At 45.5% G+C, this 18,196-nt stretch overlaps 1 protein-coding gene across 5 annotated transcripts in view; it reads left to right on the top strand.

Annotated features, from left to right (window-relative positions):
• LOC142469842 (adhesion G-protein coupled receptor G1-like) overlaps positions 1-18,196 on the top strand; it is an 82,095-nt gene that overhangs the window by 32,465 nt on the left and 31,434 nt on the right. For all 5 annotated transcript variants that reach the window (XM_075576518.1, XM_075576520.1, XM_075576521.1 and 2 more), the window contains exon 3: positions 1,834-2,250. In XM_075576518.1, the coding sequence (XP_075432633.1) occupies positions 1,834-2,250 (417 nt within the window). The remainder of the gene's footprint in view (positions 1-1,833; positions 2,251-18,196) is intronic.

The following is an 18,196-nucleotide window of genomic DNA, read 5'->3' on the forward strand; positions in this document are numbered from 1 at the left end:
TTAATAGTGGACATATTCACTGGTGATTGCATAAACCAACAAAACCAGGAATACTACTTTCCAACTTTTTTTTCTTTTCCCTTTGTTTCTTATTTTTATATGTAAAGCATATGACATTATATATTTCTACATTCTTACCTAAGCTGCCAATCGGTTGGTGCTTCAGTTATAAATCTGTAAAAAAAATCCTGATTGTGTGCCTAACATAATGGCCGCCTTTCCGTTTCAATCAATCCTTCAGTCAGTGTAACTCAGCAGCTACAATGTATCCCGAGGTAACATTATCTATTGTTACAGTTTACAGCTCAGACTGCTGGGACATTGGCAACAAACAATCAGAAACAGGGAAGTGTTGCAAAGATCTTGCACTGCTTGGCAGGCTAAAACCTGCTATAGAAATCAAACAATGCTTTTAAAAATGACATTAAAGCTGCAGTTCAGTCAATATCCTGCATGTGTGTTTTTTTAATAAATCAGTTCTGTAGTAAGAAAAAATACTTTTAGCATTTTCTGTTTTTAAAAAAACAACTTTGAAAGACCAATTTTCTTGTATTCTATTTTAACAGCCATTTGCTAAGGCACTGCCCCTTCGTGTCCTGTCACAAGCCCTGGCACACCCCTTTGTCAGCCCTGCCCTCCCTCTAGCACATGTCAGTGCAGGAGTGCCCATGAATATTCATGAGCTTCCACTGACAGACAAGCAGAATATAAACAGATGCCTTCACTAATTATGTCACCAAATTTCGACCTATCAATACATGGAGAACGAATTGACCTGCAGCTATACAGTTCTTTAGGTAATTAGAGATTGCACACATAAAACTATTGAAGTAAAAAAATTAATTAAAAAAAAAAAAGACTGAACTGCAGCTTTAAGAGTTGAATAAAAACAAAACAAACAAAAAAACAGTCACTAGTATCTAATAATACAGAACTGATTTTTTGTTTAATTCACACGTTTTGCTGCACAAAGAATAACCACCAAACATGCAGAATATTCTTCCAAAGTGTCAGAATGGAAAGAAACTTCAGACCTTTCATTGCATTGCAAAAGCATGAACAGCGTACATATATATTGGTAATTAGAAAAACCACCATTTCAATCCACGTAGAACCTAAGGACACTGTCTCTTATAGACTCCCTTCTGATAAAAATGATTTAAAGACAGAAACATTGGTTATTTCACATTTTCCTGATGAATTTCCAGCAGATCTTGGCTGTTTTCTTCGCACTTTCTATCCTCAATTTGAAGATGGTCAATAAAGCAGCGAAATGTGAAATCTGATGGGATTTATAAAAAAAAAATCAATTCTGTAGTGTTAGATAATAGTGACTTTTTTTTATTATTATTCAACTCTTAATGCCATTTTGTAATTAATTTTAAAGCATCTCTTGATGTCTAAAGCAGGTTTTATCCCACCTCCCCAGCAATGCAAGATCTTTGCAACACTTTCCTGTTTGTGATAATTTGTTGTCAATGTTCCCAGTAGTTTGAGCTGCAAACTGTAACAATATACCATGTTACCGTAGTAACATCAGGATACTGTATATTGTAGCTGCTGAGTTACATTGACGGAAAACTGAAAGGTGGCCATTATGTTAGGCACACAATCAGGATTTATAACAGAAGCACCAAACAGTAGCCAGTGAGAATGTAGAAATATCTTTTTATGTAAAGCATGAGACAATGTATAAGAAAGAAAGAAAAGTTGGAACGTAGTATTGCTGTTTTAATGCTGGTGCGTGGTTTACAAAAAAATCTGCATACATGAGAGCAACAATGTTTTTGTGTAAGACTTGATTATGGTGAATAACAATGTGTCTTTGTGTAGGGCTTACACCGGGCACCCACTGCTTCTCGTTGTGCGGCCGGCGGAGGCAGTTTGCTGGAGGGGGAGTTTTGCAGTACCTTGGGGTCTCCGGTGATGATACAGTGACTGTGGTGAACCATCTGGATAGTCTTATTGTGAGAGCTGCCTTTCTGCCATCCAAAAACTTCACCCTGCAGGAGCTTCCTGGAGATTACAGTTTCTGTGTCCACTGGTTCCCCGGTCTCAAGTTCTTCAACTTCACATATGGGCTTCAGAACCATACATGGAAGGTGCTAAAGAGGTCGGAGGGGAAGGCGGACGCTCCCAAAATCCTTACAGAACACAACTGCCGTCCAAACACCTCCCTCTTCAACATGACAGCCAATGGGCAACGGGTCAACGATAACTGTTGGTACCAGTCTTGGGATTGGAGTAATGGTAAGCGAAAGGGAAATAAGTAAGAGACAATGAATAACCAGGTTGGGTTAAGTAGGTTAAGTGTCATTTAGGAGGGGTGTGCATCTACTCGTAATGCCCTGCAGTATTTATAGTTCTACTAAGTAACGATTTAGAAACCTCAAGTGGTACTATACTGTAACAGTACACTTGAAGTGGAGACTTGTGAGGTTTTGGAAGCTCGGTACACTAGTTTTGCACCTATGAAGAACTCTCATGTCTGTGCCCTGAATGGTATGATGACCTACGACTACGAGTCAGCTGTCTGCCTTTTTTGCGCATGGGTATCTCACCACGTATCAGTGGCGTAACTACAATTTTTGTGCCCCTATGCAAAACTTTTTTTAAAGGCCCCCCTCTGTCAATCTCTTCCCCCCTCCCCTCTAACTCTCCTCCACTCTAACTTTCCTCCCGTCTCTAACTCCCCCTCTCATCTAACTCCCCCTCTCATCTCAAAATCTCTCCACTCCTCCTCTAACTATTCCCCTTCTCCCCACCCTTCTGTCTAACTCTGCCACCCTTCTGTCTAACTCTGCCACCCTTCTGTCTAACTCTGCCACCCTTCTGTCTAACTCTGCCACCCTTTTCTCTAACTCTGCCACCCTTTTCTCTAACTCTGCCCCTTCTCTCTAAATCACTCTCCTCTATAACTCTTTCCCCTCTCCACCCTAACTCTCTCACACTTCCCCCTCCTCTCTAACTATCTCTCACTCTTCACCCCCCTCTCTAACTCTCTCACTCTCCCCCTCCTCAGTAACTCTCCCCCTCCTCTCTAACTCTCTCACTCTTCCCCTTCCTCTGTAACTCTCTCTCCCACCTCCTCTGTAATTCTCACTCCCCACTATCTAACTCTTCCCCCCTTGTCTCTACCCCCACTCAATTCCCCCTTCCTCACACTCAACCCCCTTCTCTTTCACTGAATCCCCCAACTTCTTACCTTGCCTTGTGGCAATGTGAGGCAGGGGTGACACGTTGGTGGCAGGCTGGGGCCACACAGATGGATGCAGAAGTTGGGCCCAATTTCTGGGCGGACTCAACTTCTGGTGCCGACCAGGACATAGGTACACTGGCGCACTTGGGGGGCTGGCGTGAGGGCCCGCAGCAAACAAAGGCCCCGGCAGCCCGACACAGAGGTTAAGCCCAACCTCTGGCCATGTACAATTCCCATTGCCGGCCAGCCCCCCCCCCCCCCTACCCCTACTCTTGGGCCCTCCTGCATGGCAGGGTTTTGCAGTAGTGTAGTTGTGCCTCTGCCACATATTCTATAAAAAGGATGTATTGTATTGTATGTCTTTATTTATATAGCGCCATTAATGTACATAGCGCTTCACAGCAGTAATACACGTGGTAATCAAATAAATAACAGATAATATAAATAACAGATCATGGGAATAAGTGCTTTAGACATAAAAGTAACATTAAGGAAGAGGAGTCCCTGCCCCAAGGAGCTTACAGTCTAATTGGTAGGTAGGGAGAACGTACAGAGACCGTAGGAGGGAGTTCTGGTAAGTGCATCTGCAGGGGGCCAAGCTTAATGTATCATGTGTTCAGAATGTTCACAGTGCTATTCATATGCTTCTTTAAGCAAGTGTGTCTTAATGTGAGTAACGATGTGAGTAACGTCACCTGTAGGTAAGACAGGCATAACACAAGCCATATTATTCAAAGCTAATACAAGGTAGTGTTAACTTAACATGCTGGGAAGCCATGGTGGTTAATGAGATAAACAACGGCTGTTGTTTTTGCATATAACTAGTTTCATGCCTGTTATTAGCACTGAGAACCAGCTTCTAACGCCAAAAGACTGCTTAATAAATATGGCCCCAAATCCCTTATCTGTCAGAGGGACCAGCAATTTATTTCTGCCCCTCTAGCAAATAATAGGTTAATCCAACAGCCAATGCACCTTTTTAAAGCTGGGTTATCAGCTTACAATACTGAACCTATGAGGACATTCTTTACAGAGTTATCTGTGCCCTAGGCAAAAGCTATATAGATTACTTTACTGGTAATTGACAGTTTGTCATTCAGCACACATCCTTGGGACATGTATGTAAAAACCTCGGCTGTGTATCACAAGGAGTGGATTAAAGCAGCCACACCCTCAGGCTAGTGTGTGTGCGCGTGCGTGTGTGTGTGTGTGTGTGTGTGTGTGTACCTAATAGCCAACTTGCCTGAGTGCACTAAAGCAAATGGTTATGAAAATAAAGCAAAGTAAGTCAGGCACTCGGATACTATAAAAAATAAGTGAAAAGATTTATTCTGTACAATCCATCAACATCTCAGTCCCATTCCTGAAAGCGCTTGGCTTACTCTGCTATTTATACATATTCCTTCTCACCTGAGTGTCTTGCATTGCCTGCCTGCCTGCCTGCACAGGTAATTCTACCTGGAGAAAATGCTTACGTATTCATAGACAGCAGCATGTCAGCTGCGTTGAACTCCCTCAGGGGAGTTATTAAACAAGGCCTGTAATGTTCCCTCCCCCGTACAGCAAATACAGGCTTTAGCCATTCAGTTGTCACCTATGTACATACAGTAGGGTACACACAGGGTTATGTAAACTGTGTCTTCCTTGCCCTAGAGAGATTTGGACTTTCTTTCACCTTCCATAGTAAATGCAGGTCCGTGATTATGAAGGAGACCTAACCTAATAAGGGTGAGTCCCCAGTCTTCACTGTGACACGCGCGCACGGTGGGGGGGGGGGGGGGGAGGGCGACGCGTGCACAGCGCTACACCGCGATCTGCGGTCTGAAGGGAGATGGAAGGTTTGCGACGGGATGGGGCGTGGCGGTGGGTTTGCGGGGGCGTGGCCATGACGTCCCACGGCTGGTTCGCCCTCATTGGCTGAACCGCTGGCGGGGGCGTGGCCACGCCTCCCTCGCAAACACTGAACTCAAATTCCCCTGCCTGCCTGAAAACCTGTCGCGCACCGCTGGGGAAAGGTGCGCGACAAGGTAGGAACTGGGGCCGGAGGTACTGGGGGGGGGCGGGGCTTGATCGCACAGCGCACGCATGCGCTGTAGTAGTTAGTGGGACCGCAGCCTAAGTCGTTAATAGCAGCGTGCAGGAGAGGAAACCTGAGGAATCCCGGCGGCTGTACAGCCCGTCATCCGGCTAATAAAGAAGTGTTTTAGTGATGGTACTTTCCAAGCCTGGTAGAGCGTGACTATGACCAAGGAGCAGCAGTCCTGTTGGCCATTTCATTTTTTTTTACAGCATGGGAACCGAGGGGTTCTCCGGAGCGGACCCGAGCTATGTTCAGCTGCTTGGACCTCCTTGGTAGTTACTGGTGTTCTTGCTTCCTGGAGAGAAATCAGAATAACTGCTAATGTCTGGGGTCCCCTGGGCCAGCAGGGAGCCGTCCTATTCAATAGCCCATTTGACAGTCATTTAAATCTCTGGTAACTTTGCCAGTAAGTATCTTGGGAATTGGGGGACCCCCTATAGCTGAAAATAAATGCATTCAGCTCTATAGAATTCTATAATTACCCCCACCCCCCCAAAGTCATTATTGTGGGACTTCTGTATTTAAATCCCCAAAACGAGTAGGATACCAAGATCAGTCAATCCCTACCTGAAAAAGTTGCGAGCGTTGTTAAACCCTTTAGTGCCAGCGCTGAAGGAGTTAAGGTTTGAGTGAAGTGGGACAAGGGCAATAAGGAGGTGAGGGGGAAATGCCAGGGCAGATGTGGAAGTATGGGACACTGAGGGAGATGGGGATATGTGGGGCACCAGCAGTGTTGGCTTGATGGCGGTTCCATTGGCGCCCCTACACAGCGCCCGGCACTTACAGAGGCCCCTGCACAGAGCCCGGCACTTACACAGGCCCCTGCACAGAGCCCGGCACTTACAGAGGCCCCTGCACAGAGCCCGGCACTTACAGAGGCCCCTACACAGAGCCCGGCACTTACAGAGGCCCCTGCACAGAGCCCGGCACTTACAGAGGCCCCTGAACAGAGCCCGGCACTTACAGAGGCCCCTGCACAGAGCCCGGCACTTACAGAGGCCCCTGAACAGAGCCCGGCACTTACAGAGGCCCCTGCACAGAGCCCGGCACTTACACAGCCCCTGCACAGAGCCCGGCACTTACACAGGCCCCTGCACAGAGCCCGGCACTTACACAGGCCCCTGCACAGAGCCCAGCACTTACACAGGCCCCTGCACAGAGCCCGGCACTTACAGAGGCCCCTGCACAGAGCCCGGCACTTACAGAGGCCCCTGAACAGAGCCCGGCACTTACAGAGGCCCCTGCACAGAGCCCGGCACTTACAGAGGCCCCTGCACAGAGCCCGGCACTTACAGAGGCCCCTGCACAGAGCCCGGCACTTACAGAGACCCCTGCACAGAGCCCGGCACTTACAGAGGCCCCTGAACAGAGCCCGGCACTTACAGAGGCCCCTGCACAGAGCCCGGCACTTACACAGCCCCTGCACAGAGCCCGGCACTTACACAGGCCCCTGCACAGAGCCCGGCACTTACACAGGCCCCTGCACAGAGCCCGGCACTTACAGAGGCCCCTGCACAGAGCCCGGCACTTACAGAGGCCCCTGCACAGAGCCCGGCACTTACAGAGGCCCCTGCACAGAGCCCGGCACTTACAGAGGCCCCTGCACAGAGCCCGGCACTTACAGAGGCCCCTGCACAGAGCCTGGCACTTACAGAGGCCCCTGCACAGAGCCCGGCACTTACAGAGGCCCCTGCACAGAGCCCGGCACTTACAGAGGCCCCTGCACAGAGCCCGGCACTTACAGAGGCCCCTGCACAGAGCCCGGCACTTACAGAGGCCCCTGCACAGAGCCCGGCACTAACAGAGGCCTCTGCACAGAGCCCGGCACTTACAGGCCCCTGATTGTCGGGAGAGAGTGGGGGGCTTCTGTAAGTATCTCAAACCTGGCCCGGCGGCATCTCTTACAGCATCCTGTCAGCATGGTGCCGCGACGTCAAATGGTGTCGCGTTGCCATGAAAATGTTACGTCACATGGCGTTGCCATGACAACGTGACGCTGCATGGTACCTTGATGCCGCGATGCCTAAGGAGGAGATGCCGCGCCGAACCAGGTAAAAGGCCCCTTGAAAGCTCCTGAACCGAGCCCCGGAAAACTACAAGCCGGTCCTGGCCCACCCGGATGAGTGTGGAGGGGTGGGAGTAGTTAACAAGCTAAGGGAATAGGTGCAGATTAAGGTTTCAGGCAGTATAGACACCTGAATCTGGCAAGGGGATTAAAAAAGGGTCTTGAATAAAGACTCAGCCCCAGTGGTTGTGACATTTCTACTCAGCCAAGCAGTCAGCTGGAAAAATGCCCGAATAAGCAGAATCATGTGAGATGCAAAGAAATTGCTGTGCTCAATGGAAAAGCAGGAATGTGGCTACTTCCCACGTGATAAATCCAGGCCTTCCTGGAGCTTGTTAGGGGTTAGGAACAGAGATGTATCAGCAGAGATACCCAAAGACCCAAATCAGTGAGACGAGGTGGAGTCTGTACCATAAATGGCATTTTACTGGAAGAGTACCAACTTCTACCAGTGAAACTCCATTGTCTACGTTGGATATCTTTTATTTATTTATAAAAAATGCTTTAGGAGGAAGTAATACACTGAGAGTTACTTCTCGTTTCCAACTATGTCCTGGCCACAGAGTTATAACAATACATGGTTACATTAGATGAACAGAGTTATACAGTCCATTCACAGCCATTTCATGGGCAGATAGAGCGTTGGAAAATTGGCTACAGGGGATAAAAGGGCTGGTGAGGTTCAGATTGAAATAGAGAAGCTTTAACATCACCGAGCATCAGCAAACGTCTCACTCTCTTTCGCTGCCCTTCGGGCTGCGCCAAAAGCTGTCCGCGACGCAGATGTACACTGAAGGGGTTCAGGTTGAATGCAGCTGTGAATGCAAGTTCTTTGTCCTCTTGGCTCATTAACATTCCAGTGGGTGGGGTTGATGTTCCACAAAGTACAAGCAAATGTTAACCCATAGCACGCTGGTTCTGTGCAGAGGGGAGCAGCTCTTGGGTAACCCCATCAGGCGTCCCGCCTTTGGGGCGACGCAGATGTACACTGTGACGATAGCCTGCCACAGGTCATTAAAGGTTACACAAATCACTGGGTTGAACTGAACGAGTCTTAGATATAATAAAGTATATTTATTCCTTTGGATAGGGGAACACACGAATAATACAGTAACAAACAAGAAGTACGCTTACTTTGGGGTTGGGGAATGAGAAGTATATAGCATAGCAATTCTCTCGCAATCAGGTAGCATTCAGATGATAAATTGAAGACAAAGGATACAGGGTGGACATCAGTTTATAAACCTTTTGTGCCCTATCCTTAACTTTGAGTACCATGGATTGGTTTTCAATTACCTCTAGCCAGTAGTTAACGTGGGAACACTTTTTGACCCATGCCCCCGGCTAGTTGATATATATGCGCAGTAGAGCTCGGGGGTCCCATTTCTATAACTCCTCCTCTATATCAGGAATGCCAGCTAGTCTACCAAATGGAGTACCTGGCAGGAAATCCTTTGTTGTGAGGTGTGGAATGGAACACTTGAAGACTGCTCTGGTTTGAGTAGCCTCCACCCTCATGCAAACAGTGGAGGTGACAAAATCCTTTGAAACATACTCAGGCCCTAGACATTGGGTCGCCTTTCTTGCCATATGCTACCCTGGTATGCAAAGGAATTTCCTCTGAGATTTACCCCTATCTCGGAATAAAGTATGTTGGATAAAACATGAACATATTAAAATATCCGGTTCCTTTGGGTCCAGCAGGTCCAAACTTTCCAGTTCTCAATGCCGGAACTGGGACACCCTATGGTCCTGCTACAACCTGGGAAACCGGAGATACACAAATACACTTAAAACCGTTTTACATTTTAATACACAAATCTCCGCTGTAAATTAAATCACGGTTTTTCACTAAATCCCCATTGAAAACAACGGGTTCCGCCGCCATAGACTTTCAATGGCAAACCGCCGCCATTGGCGGCTATGGGAATCCCCGCCATAGACTTTCAACGGGGCGATGCCGCCGTTGAAGTCAATGGGAGTTTTCCGCTGTAGCCGGTCAATGGGGTTTGGCCGCCATTGGAGTCTATGGGAGAAATCCCGAACGTTCAAGGGGGTCCATACTCCGTCGGGTTGGTCCAAGCGGGTCAAGGATTGTTCTGCAGCGATGCCGGAGCAGTGGCTACAGATACCCCAAACCCTGATCCGCTGGGCCCTCCGGAACCGGAGCTATGGATTACCAAATTTCTGCATTTGACACTTAGCCGTTTTCCTGAGCTGTTTCTGCCGCCGCCATCGGAACCTATGGTGCGGCCCGCTCTCCTCGGTTCGACCCTTATCGGGGGTCCAGGATACGGGGACCCGGTTGTGGTCGAGTGGGGGAAGGTCTAGGGACTAGGGACCGAAAGAATTTTATTTCTAGGGGCCCTAGAACTGTTTATTCCCACGCCACTTGTCGTTGAACTTGACTTGTAAGTGATCAAAGCTCTCCTATTGAAAATGTATCCGCTTTGCGGTTAAGTGATTTGGATGGCAGCCAACTCGTTCCTGGAAAGCTCTCTTGAGGATTTCTCCATTGAAGTCAATGAGCCCATTGCCTTTCAATGGGAAACCGCTGCTCTCCCTCTCGGACGCCATCTGCTGGTCTTCTCAGGAAACAGGGCCAAAACAGCAAGATTCGCCATTGAAAGACATGGAGTCCCAATGGCGGCCTATGGGAGCCTGCAAAATGGTGCCTGAAAAGGCGGGAAAGTTACACAAAGGGCTATAATCACTATACAACTATTAACCCTTGTGCTCCCGGATGGATCACAGTGTGTGTGTGCTGCAGACCAGATGTTACAATAAAACAGGGGAAACAGGGGAATACACATGTACATGTCATTACAGGGGTTAAATCACTGTTCTGGGTCTTAGCCCAGTTAACCCTTTGACTCCCGGGTAAGGTCAGGGGATGGCCAAATGGGGTGTAACCCCTTTAATCTCGGGCCACCCCCTTTTTCCCTCTACATACACTGAAGGGGTTCAGATTGAATGAAGGATTGCTCCAAAAACCCATGCAAATTGCAAAATTCTGACTCTGCTCCACTTGTGCCATGAGTGTTTTTTTTGGGGGGGGGGGGTGTAAATTTACGCTGATGAACATTTTTGCTTCATTGTGTTAGAGCAAATTGCTCCTCTGGATACAGGAGTCGCTGATGCTTATAATCATTGTGACTGGCTAAATCAGCGAGACTCACAAAATAGCAGCGAGAGCTGAAATAGTTTATTTGTCACTATCATCACCAATACTTTATTAATATTTAATTTTTTTTTAATTTTATTTTATCTTTGGTACTTATTTGAGATTTGTTATTTTATTCACCTTACACTTACTGTCGGTTTCAACAATATTTCATTATAAATTGAACATGTCAGGGCACCTGTATATATACCTGTAATGACACAGTGAATATTAGAGGGGACATGCGGCAGGTCGGGGCTCCTAGCAAGGGGGGGGGTGTCATGTGATGCCCCCAGGAAGAAGCTCTGCACCGTAGCATGGCTGATGCTTGTTATTAAAATGCGGTGTTCCATTCATGTGCTTCACTGCTTCCTAAACTCACAAAGGGTATTTACATGGTCAAAAGTGCTGAACGAGACGTGTTAGTCACTTTCCTGCGGTCTGCAGTGCTGGAAAAAGAGCAAGTGCAGCAGTGAGGAACAGAGGCGCACAGGCTGTAGTACATACTGGATGTATTGTATCTCCCATTCATCCCGCAGTCCTGTAGGACAATTGGCCGCAGCTGTTCCCCCGCTGGATATTTGGCCACCGGGACAGTTGGCCGCCGGAGTCCGGTAATCTTAACCCCTAACCCAGGGGTTCTTACTTCCAGTCCTCAAGACCCAGTCTTTGACTGAGCCCTGATTGAGCCACCTGTGCTGAAGCAGGGATATCCTGAAAACCTGACCTGTTGGGGGGGTCTTGAAGACTGGAGTTGAGAACCCCTGTCCTAACCCCAATCCTAACCCCTACCTCAGTAACGAAACAGCCACGGCCAATTGTCCCTCATCGGCTAAGCAGCAGCAGCTAATTATACGATTCTGTCCTGAAGCTATCTGGCAATATTGCAGGAAACTGGAGTTTTGAACTGTGTTTGGTGGCAAGAGGAGCCGAGGAGAAACCTGATGAAGTTAAATTATCAGACAATCTTTGCACATGTTTGCACGTGTGGGGGAGGAATCATTGGGTATTTACAATAACTTTACGTTTGGATAATGTACAAGTATGAAGTTCAAGTGAGATACTGACCACATCTGAGGCATACTGTATGCTAAAAAAAAGAATGAGACTTTTGAAAGCGACACACTGTTTTGCACGCACAGGGAAAAAATGATGAAATGTTAGAACAATGTCACTGAATTACTGCAACTTAGTAGGACTCGTGCCTTTAGTGAATTGATCTGATCAGAGAACGAATTCTTTGCAGCACAAAACAAAAATGTGTTGAGAGAGACTTTTCCGTAAAGCAGATGTACCCTTGGCTAAATTTCTCCAGATATGCACATGGCATCAGAAGCTGTGAAAGTGCAAGAGATGAAACTAGCGCAGCCGAGGGGGACTGGATACTAACAATGACACAGTAGCCACACCTCATTCCTTTGAAACTGGACACGGGAGCTCAAGTTCACATTCTGCCTAAAAGAATATAATAGACTAAAAAAAAAAAAAAATCAAACTAGCAAAAATAAAAGTAACAGGGTTTTCTGGGGCACAATGATAAACCAGAGACGAAAGGTGTATTTTGAGCATTAATCTTAAAAACACCTCTATATCAGAGGTACTCAGTCCTCAAGGGCTACCAAAAGGCCAGGTTTTAAGGACACCCCTGCTTCAGCAGAGGTATCTCAATTAGTTGATCAGTCATTTTGATTGAGCCACCTGTGCTGAAGCAGGGGTATCCTTAAAACCTGACCTAAGTATGATGGACAATACCAAAAATAATTTTGTGTAAAAGTATGTTTTTCTGTGTTTCTTATTTTTTTTTTCTGTATTGTAATGTTGTTGTTTTAATGGTTGTAAACCCAATAAAACAAAAACAAAAAAAAACCTGGACTGTTGGGGGTTCTTGAGGACTGAGTTTGAGAAGCACTGTTCTACATAATAAACATTAAGACACAGTTAGGATGGAAGTGAGGAACCGATGGACTGGGCGAGCGCTCTAATTACAGTGGAACAAAGCACAAGTCCATTACGCACTAGCCTAAATCTTAGAGATCTTAATAAAGATATAAAAAGGGAACAAATTGTAAACCAGAGAAGATATTGGGGCTCAGTTTTTAAAAGCAGTTTTCAGTCAATTAGATGCTTCTTCTGGATTTTGACAGATGAAACTAGCAGAAGAAAGTTTAAAACGACTGTATGCACCCTTACCCCATTTGGTAGATAGTAATCCCTATCCGAACCCTTTGGTGCTTCACCAGTTGAATCACAGAACTATACCTATGCTTTATGAACATAATGAGGATGTCAACACCCCATGGATGTCATAGTTATTTGGGGTTAAACTAAAGAGTGTGATCGTAGGCTTTCGAAGGCCGCGGGCTGTCTTGGAAGCAACTAGAACTGCAAACTTGAAATCCAATAATGAGAAATGCATTTTTGGTGTTAAATAATTAACATTTGTTAGTGACGTTTGCCATGAAGGTATGAAACTGACGAAAGAAGTGCCGACCATAAAAAATATACCTTATCTGAAGTCAACCACGAATATTTAGACGTTCCTAGCATGGAGAACTACCCTGGAAGTTTATTCCTACTCTATAAACATAGCTGGCACTACTGGGAACACTCCCGGAAACCAACAATGACTGGTTATTGGGTCCAGAGCAGGGGGAACCGTAAGCATTTTTTAAACAAAAATGGTCACAGAAGGCAGTATTGTAGTTTTATGCACCAGAAAGGCCTATTAAATATCAGCAGATGCATCACAATTAGTCCTGGGTGCAGTAATTCTCCAGAAGAACAATGTTGGCAAACCCATGAATCGTGCCCCCAGGTCATGGACTTATGTGGAAAAACAGGTATGCACAGATTGAGAAGAAGCTTTAAGGAACCTTGTTTGCCTGTGAACAGTGTAATCAATATATTCCTGGCCAGAGAGCGGAAATAGAAAAAGATCGCATAGGTATATTTAAACCATTGAACGAGCGCACTTTGAGTATTCAAAGAATGACCATCAAAAAATGTAGTTGCAAATTATATGCTACTTAAAATTGCAGCGGATGAACAGTGGCTCAAAGCATGATGAGAAGACTTTAGATACAGAGATGCAAGCCCATTTAGCCATATAATTGTATAGTAAATCCCTGCAGTTGCCAACAAATGCAAAGAATCAAATGAGGAACAGAGAAGGATAAACCACTCCGGGTCCTTGCAGAGGGCGACCTGATGAAAAAGGACATTTCTCTACAAATGTAAAAGATTACTGGAACTGCAGCCCTGGACTTTCAGTGATCGCACGTGACATTTTATTAACAAAATGTAACAATTTGTGAGGGCTGTACCCTTGTGATGAAGCTTTGACATGCGTCAAGAGGACAACTCCAATTCAGCTGAAGGGCCAATGTTGAGAAGATCAGCGAGGGACATCAGGCTCCCTGAAAGAGTCATTGGGCCTTACTCTGTAAGGCAGGGGTCTCCAAACTCAGTCCCCAAGGGCCGCCAATGGGCCGGCTTTTATGAATATCTCTTCCTCCCACTTGTTTCCCTCCCAGAACCAAAGTGTAATAATAATAATAATAATAATAATAATAATAATAATAATAATGGCTGTAACACGACGAAGGGGTCAAATCTTTCGTGCCTTGTCAACAAAATCTGACACCTATTAATATATTCATTAAATATGGTGAGCGGAGACTTGGGAGGGGTCTGCACAACCAGAACCCACTGCCCTTATCTTTATGGGTTCTCTGATAAGGACGGGGTGGGCGGTGGGTGATAAACACTTGATTGACAAACACGCCCCTATTCAGAAGCCCAGGAGAGAGATAAATTGCGCTTCTTGGTTGCTGAAGAACCAGTTGCTGGTAAATCTAAGCTTTAAGCATGGTTACATTCGTTCAGGAATAACCGGCTATATGGGATTGCACCTTTTTAAAAGTGGAATAGAAACATATTGAATCTTTACACAGGGAGCAAATAAGGGACAGTTCTACTTGAACCCCCTTTGTTGCCAGACGTCCTGAAACACATTGCAATATGATAAGGGGGGGTTGAATATTTCTAATAAAGTCAATGACCCATTAACATATTTATTTCTCCAAAACTTTATTTTAACTCTTTTTAAGATCTCTCTCTCCCTCTGTCCCTTCTCTCTTCATCTATCCCTTCTCTATCTCCCTCTGTACCTTCTCTCTCTCGCTCTCTCTGTCCCTTCTCTCTCACTCTGTCCCATCTCCCTTTCTCTGTCCCATCTCCCTCTCTCTGTCCTTTCTCTCTCTCTCTATCTCTTTTCTCTCTTACCCTTCTCCCCTCCCCTCTCACCCTCCCCCTTCTCTCTCCCTCTGTCCCTTCCCTCTCCCCCCCTTCTCTCTCCATCTGTCCCTTCTCTCACCCCCTCCCCCTTCTCTCTCCCTTTCTCCCTCTCTCCCTCTCTTCCTCTCTCCCAACCTTCCTCTCCCTCCCTTCCTCTCTCCATCTCCCCCCCTTCTCTTTCCATCTCCCCCCCTTCTCTCTCCATCTCCCCCCCTTCTTTCTCCATCTCCCCCTTCTTTCTCCCACTGTCCCTTCTCAAAGGCAAAGCAAACTATCTGAGCTAAGTCACTGGGATTCACTAAGCAGGGCTTTGCACAGCAATCCTGTGTTAACAGCCATTGATTTGACTCACTGGGGCGGATTAATCGAGCATGGCGCAGGTCAGCAGCTCGATTACTCAGCTCAATCAGTACCAGCTCTTGACGAAACTGTCCCACTGCACATCCCCAATGAATGTGCAAAGCTGGCCTGAGCCAGGAGAAGCTGGCCCAATATAGGTCTGTAACAGTCACATGGTGTCCCTCATACAGTAGACCAGGCTCATCCTCGCCACGCTTTCCTTCAGGCCGCCTTACAAATAAAGAAGTCATTTGAGGAGAAACTTGGATAGGGAACTAACACAACTTGTTCATGTTTCAATGGTTTAGAGTGGCTAATAAAACATCGGATTAGTAGCAAGTTACTGATTTACAAATAATGGCAAAGTCACCGGAAACCAACCTTTTTATGACGATCATGATGAAGGATAGCAAAGGTGACTGAGAGCCAGTAATGTGTAACTAATTACATTGTTATTTGAAGCTGTTATACAATAGAAGGTGGAAACCATATGTGGCCTGTTCTTCTTCCATCCTATCCCTCTCTTCATTGATTCTAAAACCTGGAAGAGTGGAAGAGGTTGTTCTGTTGTAGGAACCACAACATGTCCCCTTCCTACAGAATGGAAGAAAGAAACTTGGTCAGTTTATCCCCCCTAAAATTCTCCCTGTAGCTTCATGGATGCAGAACCCGTATGCATTAGTAACGTGGTTAAGTATTATGGTGGGTCTGTAGCATTCTACAACAGTGGCAGACAACATGAGGTGATCATATGACCTCAGGTATAGCTTCAAGGTCGCAAAGTACTCCGAACACAAAATGCTATATTTGCTTTTAAACCAGTCACAGAACATGGGGATCCTAATGACCAACAATTCAACACACAAAACTAACACCAGCCACCTGATAACACACTCCTTTTTAGCTTGAATTCTCTTATAGACCCTTATTTAATATTCTGTGAAACTTTGTTGCCGGTGCCAAAGAAGACTAGTCTCATTCACTTGAATGGAGCTGAACTCTTCACCAGCACTGCATATTCTATATGGGTGTGTAAGAGACATGTGCTTGTTATCAGCACCAACCTTCTGTGTGCAATATATATTCTTGTGAGTCTCTTTTGGCAACACAGTTATCACTGTACTCAAGAGATCTCCTGCAGTTCAAGCAGGAGGCTTTTCTACTTGTCTTGATTAGCCAGGTAGAGACTGGTTAGTTGTCTCTAGTTGCAATTAACCAGCTCCTTGCGAGATTGTATTGTATGTCTTTATTTATATAGCTCCAAAAGTGTACTCAGCGCTTCACAAAGAATACAGTACAGGGAATTATAATAATACAATAAGCTCAGCAAAATCAGACAATAGGAAAGGAAATCCCTGCCCCGAAGAGCTTACATTCTGAGTGGTCTGATGGGAGACTTGCAGAGACAGCAGGTGAGGGAATAAGTGCTGTAGATGGCAGTGCTTGGCCACAATGGTTGGTAGGAAGGAGTGACTGTGGGTGTGGACAATAGCCATGAGTGCAGGCTATTGGGATGCTTGATTTGTGGGGCAATAATGGTGCAGTGTATGAGCACAGGCATAGGTGGAGGAGAGGAGAGATGAAGAAATGTGGATAGGAGTGGGGAAGTTGGGGAGAACAGAAACATTTACAAAGGAGTGAGGAAATCATAAACAGAAAAAAGCAAGAGGGAGGGCACAGTGAGATGCGGGAGGAGAGACTTCCCAGGCACTGGAGGATAGGAAGAGGACAAATTATCAGAGCTTTCCTCAGACCAATATAGGTTTTCTATTGATGGCTTTTTAGACAGGGGTTAAGGCCCTGTTACAGGGGGATAATGTCGTTTTTCCTTCCTACCACCCAGTGGTTATGTATCAAAGCAAAAGCAATGCAATTCTGGGGCAAAAACATCCTATTGATTTCAACTGGAATTTTTTTCCATGCAGTATGGTAATTTTCTCCCCACCAGGATTGTACCAAGTCTGCCTGGATACATAACCCCCAAAGTTTCCATAAACTCTGTCTCCCCATTGTTCAGTTTGTTCTTCTGGAATTGAACCCTTTCAATCTGAATGTAGCTCATCACTTACTAGAGGTGAGAGTCATGAAGTAACCTCACACCTTGCTAACATGTTACCACTTGCCAGCTATGTCCTTTTCAGGTTTTTTTTTTTTTTACAATGTATTGTAATTCTGTAGCCAGACAGTTATTCAATATTATTTTCACTAGTACTGTTTTTTTTTAACACTTTAAGAACTGTGACATGGTGTTACCACTTATAAATCTATTTTGATATCACAGAACTCCAACCAACTTATCCTATGTAGGGAAAAGTAATAAGGGTTAATGCAGATGTTATTACACCCATTTTTTAAATTCTTACATGTAGATTTTGTAGAGTTAAAGCAACAATTTCCCCATTTTTGGAATGTCTTTTTTTTTTGCATAATTGGAACTGGAATGTTCCCCAGAGCTGAGCCGCGCTATTCCTGGCTCTGGGGATCTCTCTGTAGACGAGATATTTACCTTTTTGTATCTGCCGGTAAAATTAAAGTTAATTCCAAGATAGCCTCCTGCGTCGTCCAATTGGAAGCTGCTGTGTCATGCTCTGGTTGACATAATGGCTTCCTATTGGCCCGTGGGAGTGAGGCTTGGATGGCAGCCATATGTATTTCCCCAAGGTGACCAAAAACTCTGCCACATAAAAAGCTAACTATCTCTGGAGTCGGGGTGTCATCTGTGCCAAAATAGTGCCGTTCAGTCAGCTCCGGCAAAAAAAAAAAAGAGTGTGGAATTGCTGCTTTAAATGTCCGGTAGTAATACATGTTTCTCATGGAAGCCTGGGATAAAAACCACTGCTCTGGTATCTGGGGGGGTTTATAAACCATCTCCTCACTACAAAACCTATTAAAAATAAATAAAAGCACTTTATTTAATAAAATAAATATCACAAATATTTGCAATTGTCTTTAGATTAATCCGGTTAGTTCAACATGCTGGGAGCCACATGAGGCCTGGAGAAGAGCACATTTGTTGCAGGTTGTGATACATTTTTGTGGACCCACATTAGAATT

Source organism: Ascaphus truei, chromosome 19 (assembly GCF_040206685.1).
Source record: "Ascaphus truei isolate aAscTru1 chromosome 19, aAscTru1.hap1, whole genome shotgun sequence".
NCBI lineage: Eukaryota > Metazoa > Chordata > Amphibia > Anura > Ascaphidae > Ascaphus > Ascaphus truei.